The 13490-nt window shown below is 32.6% G+C and overlaps 1 protein-coding gene across 1 annotated transcript; it reads left to right on the forward strand.

The window, feature by feature from the left end:
• Window positions 1-2751: 2751 nt before the first annotated feature.
• LOC114734716 (cytochrome P450 85A-like) lies at window positions 2752-6153 on the forward strand. Its single transcript, XM_028922358.1, has 9 exons — window positions 2752-2828; window positions 3947-4268; window positions 4583-4732; window positions 4826-5071; window positions 5168-5254; window positions 5371-5449; window positions 5546-5652; window positions 5835-5959; window positions 6051-6153. Exons 1-9 carry the CDS (start codon window positions 2752-2754, stop codon window positions 6151-6153), a joined length of 1296 nt encoding a protein of 431 aa, XP_028778191.1.
• The last annotated feature ends 7337 nt before the right edge of the window (window positions 6154-13490 follow it).

Genomic DNA, 13490 nt, shown 5'->3' on the forward strand with positions numbered 1-13490 from the left:
ATAAATATCTTACAAAGATGAGGGGTGGAATCCTCACAGATACTGCTCCGTCCTTTATTATAAGATCTTTTTAATTAAATTGTCTAGTTTAAGAAAACAGTTAAAATCAGTTAAAAGCAATTAATATGCAACAAATGTAATTTTTTTCCAAATATATCCCTATATATAAATGGGTAGATGTGAGAGAGTAATAGTGAGATAAATAAAGAAAAAATGTACTAAATGCATTAAACTAGGGGTAAAATAGGTAATAATACATTAAATATTCAGACAAACTCAAAAGTGATCTTATAAAAAAGAACAAACTTATTCAAAAAATTAGATCTTATAATAAGAAACAAAAGAGTAATGTATAACTATTTTTTGTAAATGCCATGCAAGCGAGGCTCGTCTTTTTATAAATGATTAATTAGATTTGAAAAGTACTTAGTAAAAATTTGAATATATGTATGTATGTATAATTATTTAACAAATTGAAAATTAAGATATTTAGTATTTAGGAGAAGGAAAAATTGATATTAAAAGAATATTCTAGAGAAGCATACAAAATGTTCACTCATGCAAACTCTAATTATCACAGAAGAAATATAGTAACATACATGTTGCCCTAAATAATGAGGGAAGTGATATTTTGGTAATATTAATATCAATTAGTATAAGCAGCAAGACAGGCAGACACATCACATCTTTTTGGTGAATCACTCTTAATTATAATGCTATATGTTGGTGAAGATGAGCCATCAATAGGGTTAGCTTTCACATTTCCATGCATCCGATATTAATCTTCTTATATATATATATATATATATATATATATATGTAATCCTCAAATTAAATCTTATTTTTAATTCATACAACTCTAGCAAACATGCAAAGGTTTCTTCAAAATATTTATATATGGTACATGTACATGATGATTCAGTATATGCCATGTAGGCATCTCTACAATATTTCACTCTCCACAAGTATGCTTCATATTATTAGTTTGCTAATTAATACTCCCTCCGTTCCTTATTATAAGAGACATTTGATGCTTATGGCATGTTCCTATATATAAGAGACACTTAAAAGTTGTCTCTAGTTTTTTATATTGATTTCCTATTTTACCCCTATTTATTTTGTCTCCAACTCGTACTCTTTCTTCCTCCCACTTCTCTTTCTTTTAATAATTTAATTGTTCTCTCTCATACTCTCTCTCCTTATTAATAGGGGCATTGCTGGAAAAAATATTATACTTTTTACACTTTAATTGTCCTCAACTAATTTTAACCGTTTTTTTTATCAACGTAATTTGGTTATTTGTCTCTTATAATAAGGAACGGAGGGAGTAATATTTTTTAGTGCTGTTTTATTTTTATTTTTCTGATAAGAATTCACCCCAAAATAGCACTTAAACTTTAAAACTTAAAGGACTTCAATTGAATTTGTGAAGTGAAAATAATATATTAAAGTTTTATAATGTATTTATCAGATAAACCTTAATAACAAAAACAAAAAGGCACAGAAGGTTTTGGCCTAAAAGTGAATCACCTGGATCACACTTGAGTAGAGAATTGTACGTTTTTTTTTTCCTTTTTTATGGTATACACAATTTTAACCAATTTCAAATTCTTTGACCAAATGCCCTTGATCATCAAAAGATTTAAATTGAATTAAAATTCAACACAATTTTTATTCTAAAAAATATGTATAACTTTTATGGGGGTTCACAAAGACAAGTATTTTGCTTATTTTCCCATGTCATCCATATCAGATTAGGTAATGTTTCAGTATATTTATTTGGAATATCCAATTGTAAAAATTCATTATATGAAGTAGTTTGAAAATACTTTGGTACGCTTAATTTTCAGAAAATTATTGCCCAATGTATAAAACAATTTACCTATATACATTGAAAGTTAAATTTGATGTGAAATTAGGATGACAAACCAACTCTAGTATTTTTCTAGAGGGCATATAATTAAGCTTCAGAAACATCATGGTAGGTCTTCAATTAATTCTGCATCATAACCACTTTGAAACAGATTGTATTTCCTATAACCAAAAATTTAAGCCAAATTAGCCTAAACAAATTGGCAACATTAACGTCATAAATAATGTCCAAGATTCCTAAAGCCTCCAAATCCTATTTTTAGACACAATCCCAGGAAGTTAATCTTAAAAGCAGATCATATGGGCATGTAATGTGCAACTAAGTGCGTTCTATCACAAATTTTGATGCTAGTTATATCCAAAAAAAAAAACCATAAAAGTGAGTTAATTGAGATCCATACAAGCTGATTCAGACACAAACTAACGATAATACAAACAAAACAAGATCTACACACGAAAACAGAGGAAAAGGGACATCATTACGAGACTAATAACATCTGGGGCAGGGAAGATTCGGTAACAGAATTTAAGTTAATATCGTTAAGAGATTTAAGGAACATATATACTTAAAATAGGTTCTAGTGAGAGATATGATAATCATAGAGTAGGTGGTGGGGTTGCAACATGGTTTGGCCTATTTAACATTAATGTCCTTCCCATCTTTTTCTTGAGCACAGTCTGTGTTTCAGATTCATACACACACAGACACAGAAAAAATATATTGCTCAGAGATTTTGGAGCAGCATCATGCTGATGTCAATGCCATTATCATCAATAGTGTTTTTGTATAGTGGGTTCGGTTTGGCGTTTTGTGCATTTATGGTACTTCTGAAATGGAATGATATAAGGTACAGAAGAAAAGGTGTGCCACCAGGAACAATGGGTTGGCCTGTCTTTGGTGAGACTTCAGGGTTTCTCAAACAAGGACCTGATTTCATGAAAGCTAAGAGAGCTAGGTAAGTTTCATTTCCCTCTTATTTTTCAATTTATAGGTGACCTCTTTTTGCTTTTTCTGAATAACAAAGTTTTAGGAAAGCTGGGTCTCAGGAGTTTACGAGGTCAAGGACTCAAGGCAGGGTCTCATAGCTCAAAAGAACATTTGCATCAGTATTTACAAATTATTCATTGACAAGATTCTTATTAGTAGTGGCATTTGGATCCATGTTCTTGTAGGATATGAGTTGCATCCTTACCTGGCCAACTTTTGTTGGTGGCCTTTTTAATGTGTGTGTGTGTGTGTTTTAGTTGAACTTAGATGTGAAGTCATTCTTCAGTATACAGTAGGAATTGTTCTGCATTACCATTAAAATGTGAAGTTTTTGTTGGCTTTTTTTTTTCCCCTTTCTTTTTGTGATTGAGCAAAGCCAAGAACTATTCTGTTGAGTGTAGTTAAAGAAAGAAAGCAAAAAAAGAACAAGGTGAGGTCCACTTGAGTAGGTTTTGTCTAGGCCTTTCCTTCCCTTTTACGAGCATAACGTGCAGTACTAGTCCTTATAAAGTTGTTAAAAAGATAACTAGTATATCTAAGGTTATTTTAGATTCCACTTAATATAAAAGTATCTTCTACCCATAAGAAAAAGATAACGGCACCTTACTAATTATGTACAGTCTTCTGAATGGAAAATTACTTCATCTCAAGTTTTTATGTATCTAATGTCACTTCAGATGGTTAAATAAGGGTGTGCCATGAGGGCTCATTCATATTTGTGGAAAACAATTCTGTGATGAGATCTATAAGCACCCTAAACCATTAAACTTGTGTGCCCAAATTATTAAAGGCCATACACAACCCTCTCAAAGGCAAATAAAGGATTTAGAAACCTAGAAGAGTCCAAGCTTCTGAATTAGACTTAAGAAGTATACCTAGAAAACAAACCTCCTCCTCCTCCCACCTTGCAGAAATCAAACAGAGACAAATATTTGGGAATTCAGAGACACAGAAACCACATGATGAAGAAAGAGGAGGAGGAAATACAAAACTCTAATGGAGGATTTTCAATTTCTGTTCCTGAATTATTATCCTGGCATATATATACAACCCATCAATGTTCTTATCACAATGTTCTTTCTGTAGGTATGGAAATATGTTCAAGACTCATGCATTAGGGTCTCCTACCGTTATAAGCCTGGATCCAGATGTGAACAAGAACATCCTCTTGAATGAAGCACAAGGCTTAATTCCAGGGTACCCTGTGTCAATGAGGAACATCCTAGGGAATAACAATATTGCTGCAGTTCATGGTGACTTTCACAAACGTATCAGAGGTTCATTGTTGTCTCTCGTTGGTCCACCTGCAATTAAGGATCATCTTCTGATAAGAACTGACCAGTTTATGAGGTCCTTCCTTCACAATTGGGCTGGTCAGACTATTGATATTCAAGACAAAACCAAACAGGTTATTCTCCACTTCAATCCCCAGAACTCTCCACAGAAAACACAGATTATTCATTAATCTTTATCATTCTTGTATCCGATGCCATCTGATCCTCCATATGTTAACCCCCAAACACTCGTATCAGACATTATATGGCTCTTAAAAGTTATACCTTAAAACTTCATTGTTTTTAGTGTGGTAAAGCCAATGTACATCTCATGTCAGTATCCATTTCTTTGTTTCTTGCGTTCTGAATATTCATTCAGCAAAGGGGATCAATTTAAGGGTCATTACAAACTAAACAAATGCTTAAATTCCTTGGTTTCTTGTTTTAGATGGCATTCTTTGTCTCAATGAAGCTGATTGTAGATGATGAACCAAAATCCTTCCACAAGGCATTTAAAGCTACATTTGACAACATATTGTTAGGAACTATATCCCTGCCAATTAAGATTCCAGGCACCAGTTACTACATAGGACTTCAGGTGATATATAGTGAAAAATTCTCTATGATTTTCACTCTTCTTCTTCTTCAATGGATGCCAATTTGAGCAGTGTCGAATTGCTATAATATTCAGGCAAGAGAAAAAGTCAATGCAATTTTGAAGGAGCTTTTAGCCAAGAGAAGAGCTTCTGCTGATCCTCATGATGATATTCTTGACAAGCTTTTGACATGGGAGGACCCCAAGTACAAACTCAACGATGAAGAGATAATTGACCAGATCATTACAATCTTGTACTCAGGTTATGAAACTGTGTCAACCACTACAATGATGGCTATCAAATATCTCCATGATAATCCAAAAGTCCTTCAGGAACTACGAGTAAGTCAACAACTTTTGAACTGATAAAATCTCCTACTTACAATCTTGAACTGAGTTCTAAATCTTAACCATCACAATTTTTAACCTAATATACAGGAAGAACATTTTGCAATCCTAGAAAGAAAAAGATCAGAGGAACCACTCACTTGGGAGGACTATAAGAACATGAGTTTGACTCGCGCGGTAGATATCCTTTTACTTCATTCATGTTAATTTAAGACCATGTTATGATTAGCTTAGTCTATAGATTTGCATTAAGCTATGTATGTTTTTACTCAAGGCACTATTGGATCATGCAGGTTATTCTTGAAACCTCCAGATTGGCCAGTATCGTGAATGGGGTACTCAGAAAGACTAATACAGATGTAGAACTGAATGGTATATTTATAGTCTAGATCTTCAAGATATTTTCTGAGATAGGTCTGGTTTATAGTATATTGACAATGGAATATGGATGTAAAATTTACATGACAGGATTTAAAATTCCAAAAGGATGGAGAGTTTATGTGTACACCAGGGAGATAAACTATGACCCCTTCTTGTATCCAGAGCCTTTCAGTTTTAATCCCTGGAGATGGCTGGTGAGTTTTCCTGATCAATGAAAACCATTTTACCATCTATCAAACAGAAGGAAGACAGTTTCCATCACTCTTTTTTTTTTTTTTTAACCTTTTCCTTAAATCCCTTTTCCATGTACCAAACATAGCCTAAAGGCAAACACTTTTTTGCTAATGAAATGATATATTTGATTAAATGAATGTAGGAGAGAAGTCTGGAGGCTCACCACCACAACATGCTGTTTGGATCAGGAGTTAGGATGTGCCCAGGAAAAGAATTGGGCATTGTTAAAATCTCTGTTTTCCTTCATCACTTTGTTACCAAATTCAGGTTAGTACTTTCTTTCATGAATCCGCACAAGTCTACTTCTTTTTTTTTTAAAATTCTGAGCAAATTAATATGCATTGATGGTTGATTGTAGGTGGGAAGAAGAGGAAGGAAATGAACTTCGCAAGTTTCCAAGAGTTGAAGCACCAAATGGATTAAAAATAAGGGTCACAGAGTACTGGAAAATCAAGCATTGAAGAAAGTGTATGAGGAAAATAAATTATCCATAACAAATTCCCAAATCAAAGTTTCTTTTCTTTTCTTTTTAAAAAAATCTGTTTGTGTATGAGAAGTTTAATGTATTAGTATTAGGTTTCAACTTTCAAGACCTGATTAGCTGTTTAAAATAGGGAGAATTACATTCAAGTCCTACAGAAAAGAAATAATCACTAAAAAGTCCCAAATAATAACCTGAGCAGCCTGTAATAACAAGTTCTACAATGAAAATGAAACCTCTGGGACTTGTTTTTTAATTACCTGGGACTCATTGTAATTCTCCTTTAAAATAATAGTTCCTGTATCATATATCTATTTTGCTTTGTTTTAATATTATACCTGGATAGTTCATAATCATATCATATCAAATGGATACTGTATTTCTTTTACTTTTCCTTGCTGTGAAGTAATAGCGTGTTTCCTTCTGCCGATGATGCTGATATCAAAATTATATCAAATATTTGTTTTTTTTTAAATCATGCTCCTGATATATTCCATTAACCAATAGTTTATAAGATTAAGGTGTAAATTTGTTCCAAAATTTTCTCCCAAAGCGATAGATAGGAAGAAGTTTTTTTTTTTTTGCGCAAATTTGCCACGAAAGTTTAAAATTATACCAATATTGCCCTCTACCATTAACAATATTAAAAGTCAATGTATTATTTTAGCTTTCAATGTTAGTTTTTTAAAGTAGAAGATAATATTACTACAATTTTAAAGTTTAAACTTTTGAAGTGAATTTGTACCAAAAAAAAACTTTTAGATACCATGTGCTCCTAAATAAAACTTTCAGTATAAATTTGTAACTTAACCCTAGTTATATTGCATCCCAAATGAATAGGTGCATGACCTAAGAGTTCTCATGATGGTTAGGTGGGACAGCAAGAGAATGCCATATAGATTTAATCTCTTACTTTTTGGCCAGACAGTTCAATCGCTTATAAAAGCTTTGCCCTATATCAGCGTATGCGCTTAATTTGGAAAAATATCATTAATTTTATTCCTGGTAATAATTTGTTGTGATTTATTGGAACAAAATGAAAAATCTGGGTTAAAACTGTTCAACATTCAATTGGTAAAACAAGTTCTTTATAAAAATAAAATTAAATTTCTAAATATTATTCATCCATTACTTGAACTCAAAATTTTGTTGATGGCCCAAAAAGAAAACTCAAAATTGTACTTGACATAAAGAGGAAATACAATCATTTTCAATTGAGCTAAAACGGATGAACCAACCCGAACCTATGATGGTAAGGTTAATAGTTCATACCCTTTGTGGTTGTGAAAAATTACGTTGGGAAAACTAGGTCCGCCCGCTCAGGTTTAGCAAATACTCCAATCTATTCTAATATCACTAGTCATCAATATAAAAAATAGATAATTTAACTTCCAAAAATTAAAAAATTTAGCTAAGTTAGTTATTCCTAAAATATTCCTATTAATCATGTGCATTAAACTTATCATTTGATAAAAACTCCTTAGTATGTAATTATCATGGGGATTACTTAGAGGCAAAATAGATAAATATTAGAGACAAAGTGAATTAGGATCTTTATTTAAATTTAAATTAGATCTCCAACTAACCTTTATATTAATGACCAAAAATAGTAACCTCATGTACCATGTGGGCTCTATTAAAGAGAAAGAAAAAAAAACAAGTGCTGGGAAATATTAGCAGAACAAAACAACAAAATTTGATCTTATTTTGATTTGGATTTTGATTTATGTCATTTTAACGATTTCGATCTTTCTTTAATTTTAGTAAAATAGTTCACGGTTAACATCATTCTTAGTCCTAAATCTTACTCTTATTTTAGTTTTAGTCCATAAAATTTGACCTCATTTTTATGCATTTAAAGATTTTTATTAGTCACTACACTGGTGTTTTTGCTCCCTAAATATGGTTTTAAGTACCACAATTATTATTTTAAATTTTAAGAACCCAAAAATAAAATGAAGTTAAATTTTAGGAACTAAAGATATTTTTTAACCCAATAGTTAAAAATGATTTGTATTTAGAAGTATTGCAAACATGCGACCAAACTTAGAAATTGAAGGAGTGAAGGATTTCGCCTTTAACCCTTACTTGGTTCTATCATTTTTTTGTCTACCTATAAATATTGTTTTATTAAAGATAATATATTGTCGCGTATAAAACTATTCATGCTCGTCATGTGAGATGAAATTTTTATCCTGTGTTCCATCCAAATAGACGAGCTGAAAACGGGACAGGATTGGATGTCTCATAAATGGAGAAATAGGATTAAGAAGAAGAAGCAATTGCATATTGATTAGGAGAGAGAGGGGGGTTAATGATGAAATCACACTGATGTTAGAGGACATTTCAACCATACCTGACACGTATCAGATGGAAGCATTTTGATGTTTTCCAATCCTTGGAATCTTGTGCAGCGTAAATAAACAGAGAGAAGAAAGAAGCAACATCAAATTAGGGGCTACGCAGCGGACGTTCTTCAATGAGGTGATCTACTAGAGTTAAATTTTGCAACATTCAATACATTCACCAGGCCCCATTTTTCAATCGCACAACGAAGGGTAAAAAACCTATAATCTATTATATCTAGTATGGAACCAAAATTTAAACGCAGAACAAGAAGTTCATATGAATCCATGAAACCAAGAATACCAATGCCCCATTTGGCAGCAGGGAATTGAAGGGAAGGAAGTAGCATTACAAGTGGAACCCATTATTTTGTGTTTGGCACGTGTGAAGTGGGTTCCTTGTAGAAGTGGGTTCCATCAAAATCTGACGGAACTGAGTTTCTTGGGTACTCCCATGAAACTGTGATGAGTTCTTTAGAACTGAAATTTATGACCATTCTATCCGTAATCATTTTATCAACGAACTTGCCTATCTTGATTATGCTCGTATCTTACCTTCTCCATTAGACTCGATCTCCTCCTGTGGCGTCCATCTTCAACATTCACCGCGTTCCTTCTGGCTTCCCCTTTGATCTTATATTCTCCCTTCTTGCTTCCCTCCACCTTCGGCAATGCTGACCTCACAAGGATGACGACGACGAGGCACACTGACCTTGAGACGATGACGAAGCTTACGGTTGCAGGGGTTTTAAGTAAAAGTGTTCAACAATGTCCCGTCCTAACATTCCGTCCAGAGCTGAGCAAATGGGTGGAATGGGTTAGCCCGAAAGTTAGCCCATAACTGCCTTTTATAATAAATGAGTATGGGTTAGCTCATAACCCCAATAGCAACTCATTTAAAACCGTATTAAATGGGTTAGGGGACAGTCCGTTTGGGGTGAACGGTTATGAGATAACCCATTTAGTTTTCATATATTTATTTTTTGCAGTTTTTTCTGTATAGTTATCTTATATGCAACCTTATGAAGACTGTCAATAAATTTGCATGCCAGATAACAGGCCAAATATGAAATAACATAACATAATATCAAACATATCCAATCATGCAACATTACACAAAGTCATTGAATGAGAAATAATAATATTAAAAAAATTTAAACTTAAACGGGTGTAAATATGGGGAGCCCAATACCTTGCCCACAGCTTTCCCATTTAAGGGCCACCCTACCATTTTAAACTACCCATTTATAGTCTTTTATTTGGGGTAATTGGGGTAGGCTTAAACAGGCAAAAATTTATTGAGCCACGAGTAGGCTAGCAAATATTGGGTTCTCAGGTTCTCTCTCGTGCTGCGTCTTGAACGCGACCTTACGGCTGAGACCATTTCTCCACGCCAACAGGCCACGCTAGACGCAAGTGCAAATATTGGGTTTCTTGTTCACCTCTAGTCTTGTTCCTGTCTTAATCATTTTTGAACGGAACAATCCAGTCCTGAAAGTTTTTAGCACAGAACAAAAGTAGAACGAGACAAAATTGTTTCAGAACGGGACACAGGATAGGAATGTCCCGCCCCAGTTCTGTCCCATATAGTGTCTTTATTTTTAGTTGTTAATATTTATTTTATTTACTACTGTAATAGTATTTTAGTAATGATATTTATCATTATTATTTTGTATTTGTTATTAAGTGTTTTTGTATAACTTACATGATATTTTTATAGTGAATATTTTAAATTTTTTTTTTATCTCTTAATATTACAAAAATATTTTTTTCTGTTCTTTGTTATTATTTCCTCATTTTTATCTATTTTTCTTACATAATTTTTACACTTTCTGTGTAATTAGTTTTCAATGAAAAAAATAAAAAATTCTAAAAAAAATGAAATGTCGCTGTCCCATCATAATATATCCATTCGGGACATTACTGGCACTGGATAGGACACAGGATTGAATCGTTCCTATCCCGTCCCATGAACACTGTTAATTTCAACCTTCGACTTTGGTCTTATCTTTCTTCTCTTCGTCTATTTCTTCCTGCAACGAACAGGAGAGAGATCGCCATCTGGGTTTCTATAGAGAGTGTGTGTTTCTACCATCAGGGGATGAGAGTTCTCCAAATCTACCGTCGCGCTGCATCCATCTTCTTCTTCTAGTTTTCTACAATATTTCTTGTTTAAATCTGGTGTAATGGCCGCCGCCATTAACGGTGGCGAAGCTTTCTGAATTGTGGGAACCGGAATGGGGGGCTAATATGGGTTGAGTTTTTCTGACGCTGGTCTTTTTTGAATTTATGGGCATTCGATTTTTTCCTTCATCATTAAGTGTGCTGTTCTAGTTGAAATTAAAGCCCAGAAGCAATATTTCTCAAAACTTCAATTATCATGAGGGAATTCAGCTGCTCCAGGGAAATGGGTTTGATCAAATTTTGCAATTGGAAGAATCCTAGTTCTGATTCCTGAATGGTTACTTCCCATCTGCGATCGGTGGTATGATTTTTTTTCTTCGGGAGGAAGAGTCCTTTTTTTTCCAGCTGAGGTTGTTTTAATATTTTTCACATTATTAAATATGTATTTCGATTAATTTATATCCCACTTCATAATCATACCTCAAAACATATTTCTTAACAATTTCAAGTACACATCAACAAACCAGAATAATTCGAATTTATTAATTGTGAGTACCTTGAAGAATGGGATAGCTGATTAGGAAATTTAACGTTTTTCATGTCTAAACAGGAATCAACCCTAATCTTGATTAAAAGAGATAAGCTCCTACTGTTTCTACCCAAGTTCACACGTCCCAGGTTATCTCAAAACACATTTTATTTACTTTCCTTTTACTTTCACTTCTACTTCCATGATAGCTCTTCTAAATACCAAATCGGGTAAGGTTGCATCGTCTACAGCCGTGTTCCTCCCTCAAATACGTCACTATCCGACAATTTCTAAGTGCAACGATCTAGTGAGGGGAAAAAGAAGAGCATGAAAATGAGTTGAGCAAGAGCGAGCGAGCGCGGCGATGGGATGGGACCATGGGCGTCATCCCGATCTCTTTTTGTCCTATCACAATTCTATCAGTTTTTTTTTTTTTTTTGCTGCAACCAATTCTATCAATTTGATCACATTCTTACCAAGATACATTCTTGGACCAACAGATGTTGAGAAGAGATTAGTCTCCCATAACGTGATGAATCAGTGATTGAATTCCGTTAAGAGAGGTGTCCACATTTAGTACCTGATAGTGTCTCGAATAAAATTACCTCTCTAAAAAGAGGATATCTATGTTTTAACAAAAAAAATAAGATACATTCTTGGAACAATGTTGGAAGGGGGAAAAACGTTGAGTTTTCTTCTTTCTATTGCTATATCAGCCCAAGTCCAGGCCCAAAATTTCATCCCTCTGGTTTTCTCCATTCTAGTGCCCACGTGTTGGGCAATATATAGGTTGTAGGTAAAATTTTATTTATTATTACTTTTCATTATAAATATATAAGTTAAATAATTAATTTGTAAATTTAAAAAATTGATGACATTAATTATTTCCAATAAATATATTTTAATATACCCCTTTGATCACTATCCCCCTAGTAAAATCCCCTTCATATATACAATTAATAGGAATGACTTGCAAAAATAAAATTAATATCTTATATTTAGAATCAAAATAAACACTCTAATGATAGGACATGGGGGAATTTCATTAGCATAACATATTTTTAAATAGATTTCTTAAAATTTATCTTATCTCATGAATTGTCTTTTTGAATAAAATTCGTTAACTTGTTGATTTTTGTATCTTTTCTGGAATAAAATCACTTTCACAATTTCTCATCTCGGTTAATTGTGCCAATAATTATTGTTTTCTTTTAAACAAATTCTTAAAACAAACTAAACAACATATTTGCTAGAGAGTGATAAAAAATAATTATCACATATACATATAAGACTTTGTTTTGAAATGACCTGTTTTTATTTACAGGAAACTTTAATAGTTGGTATGAAATTTTAAGTATCGTTTTCAATTTTTATTTCCCATAAATTATTGGTCAGTCTCACTGTCACCGCATTAATCTACTCACTCTCGCTCTTACCAAAAAAAAAAAATTCTACTCACTCTCGCTCTTAAAAAGAGATGGCGTTTTTTAAAAAATAGATGGCATTGTTACATATTTATTATGTTTAAATTTTGGCTGATTCTTTTTTTAGGTGAAACAAAGATATCCTCAAATCATATTAGACTTGTGATTAATCTTTTTCGGGCCTGGAACAGTTAAAGAATAGCCCTCCCAACAAGTATATTTCCTAAGATTTGAATTTTGACCTACTCTTTTAATTCAAATAATGTAATTATTTGTATTTTATAAAAAAGATAGGACTCATGAAACTAAAATGCTATCAGTTCTTTACAATATGCCGTTTATCTTTTAGAATGACATTTAAAAACAGAGTTAATCTAACCCCAACAAAAATAACATGTTCAAGTTGGGTAAAAATCAACCCACTCAAAAGTGGGTTTTTTTACCTGCAACCCATAAGCTAACTTGCATTTATTATTGTTTTTATTTTTTAATTTTATTAATTATTGTAATTATGTTATAATATGTCATATCTCACTTGAAAAATTAAAGATATGTTTATATATTTGCCTTGGTGCTCTCAAATTTCAATCAAGTATTTTAAGAAAAAAAAATTTATTATATTTTTTAATATTGTATACAGAAAGTGTGAAAAAAATATTTTTTTAAAAAAAAGGTAAATAAATAAATGTGACAAGTTGGCTGAAAGCAAATCCATCCCACAAGCGGACATTTTTGAACAACTGTTATACGTTTAATGGATATATGTACAAAAAGAAATTCTCTCGTAATCCCCTATCTTCTTTTCTTCTCAAAATCTTATATCTAAAAAATAGATGGCTGAGTTTTAATTCGTGAAAATAATCAAACTATATTTTAGTTTTAATAAGTGGAGTTT

Source organism: Neltuma alba, unplaced genomic scaffold, assembly GCF_004799145.2.
Source record: "Neltuma alba isolate B1F8T4 unplaced genomic scaffold, ASM479914v2 tig00013130_pilon, whole genome shotgun sequence".
Classification (NCBI taxonomy): Eukaryota; Viridiplantae; Streptophyta; class Magnoliopsida; order Fabales; family Fabaceae; genus Neltuma; species Neltuma alba.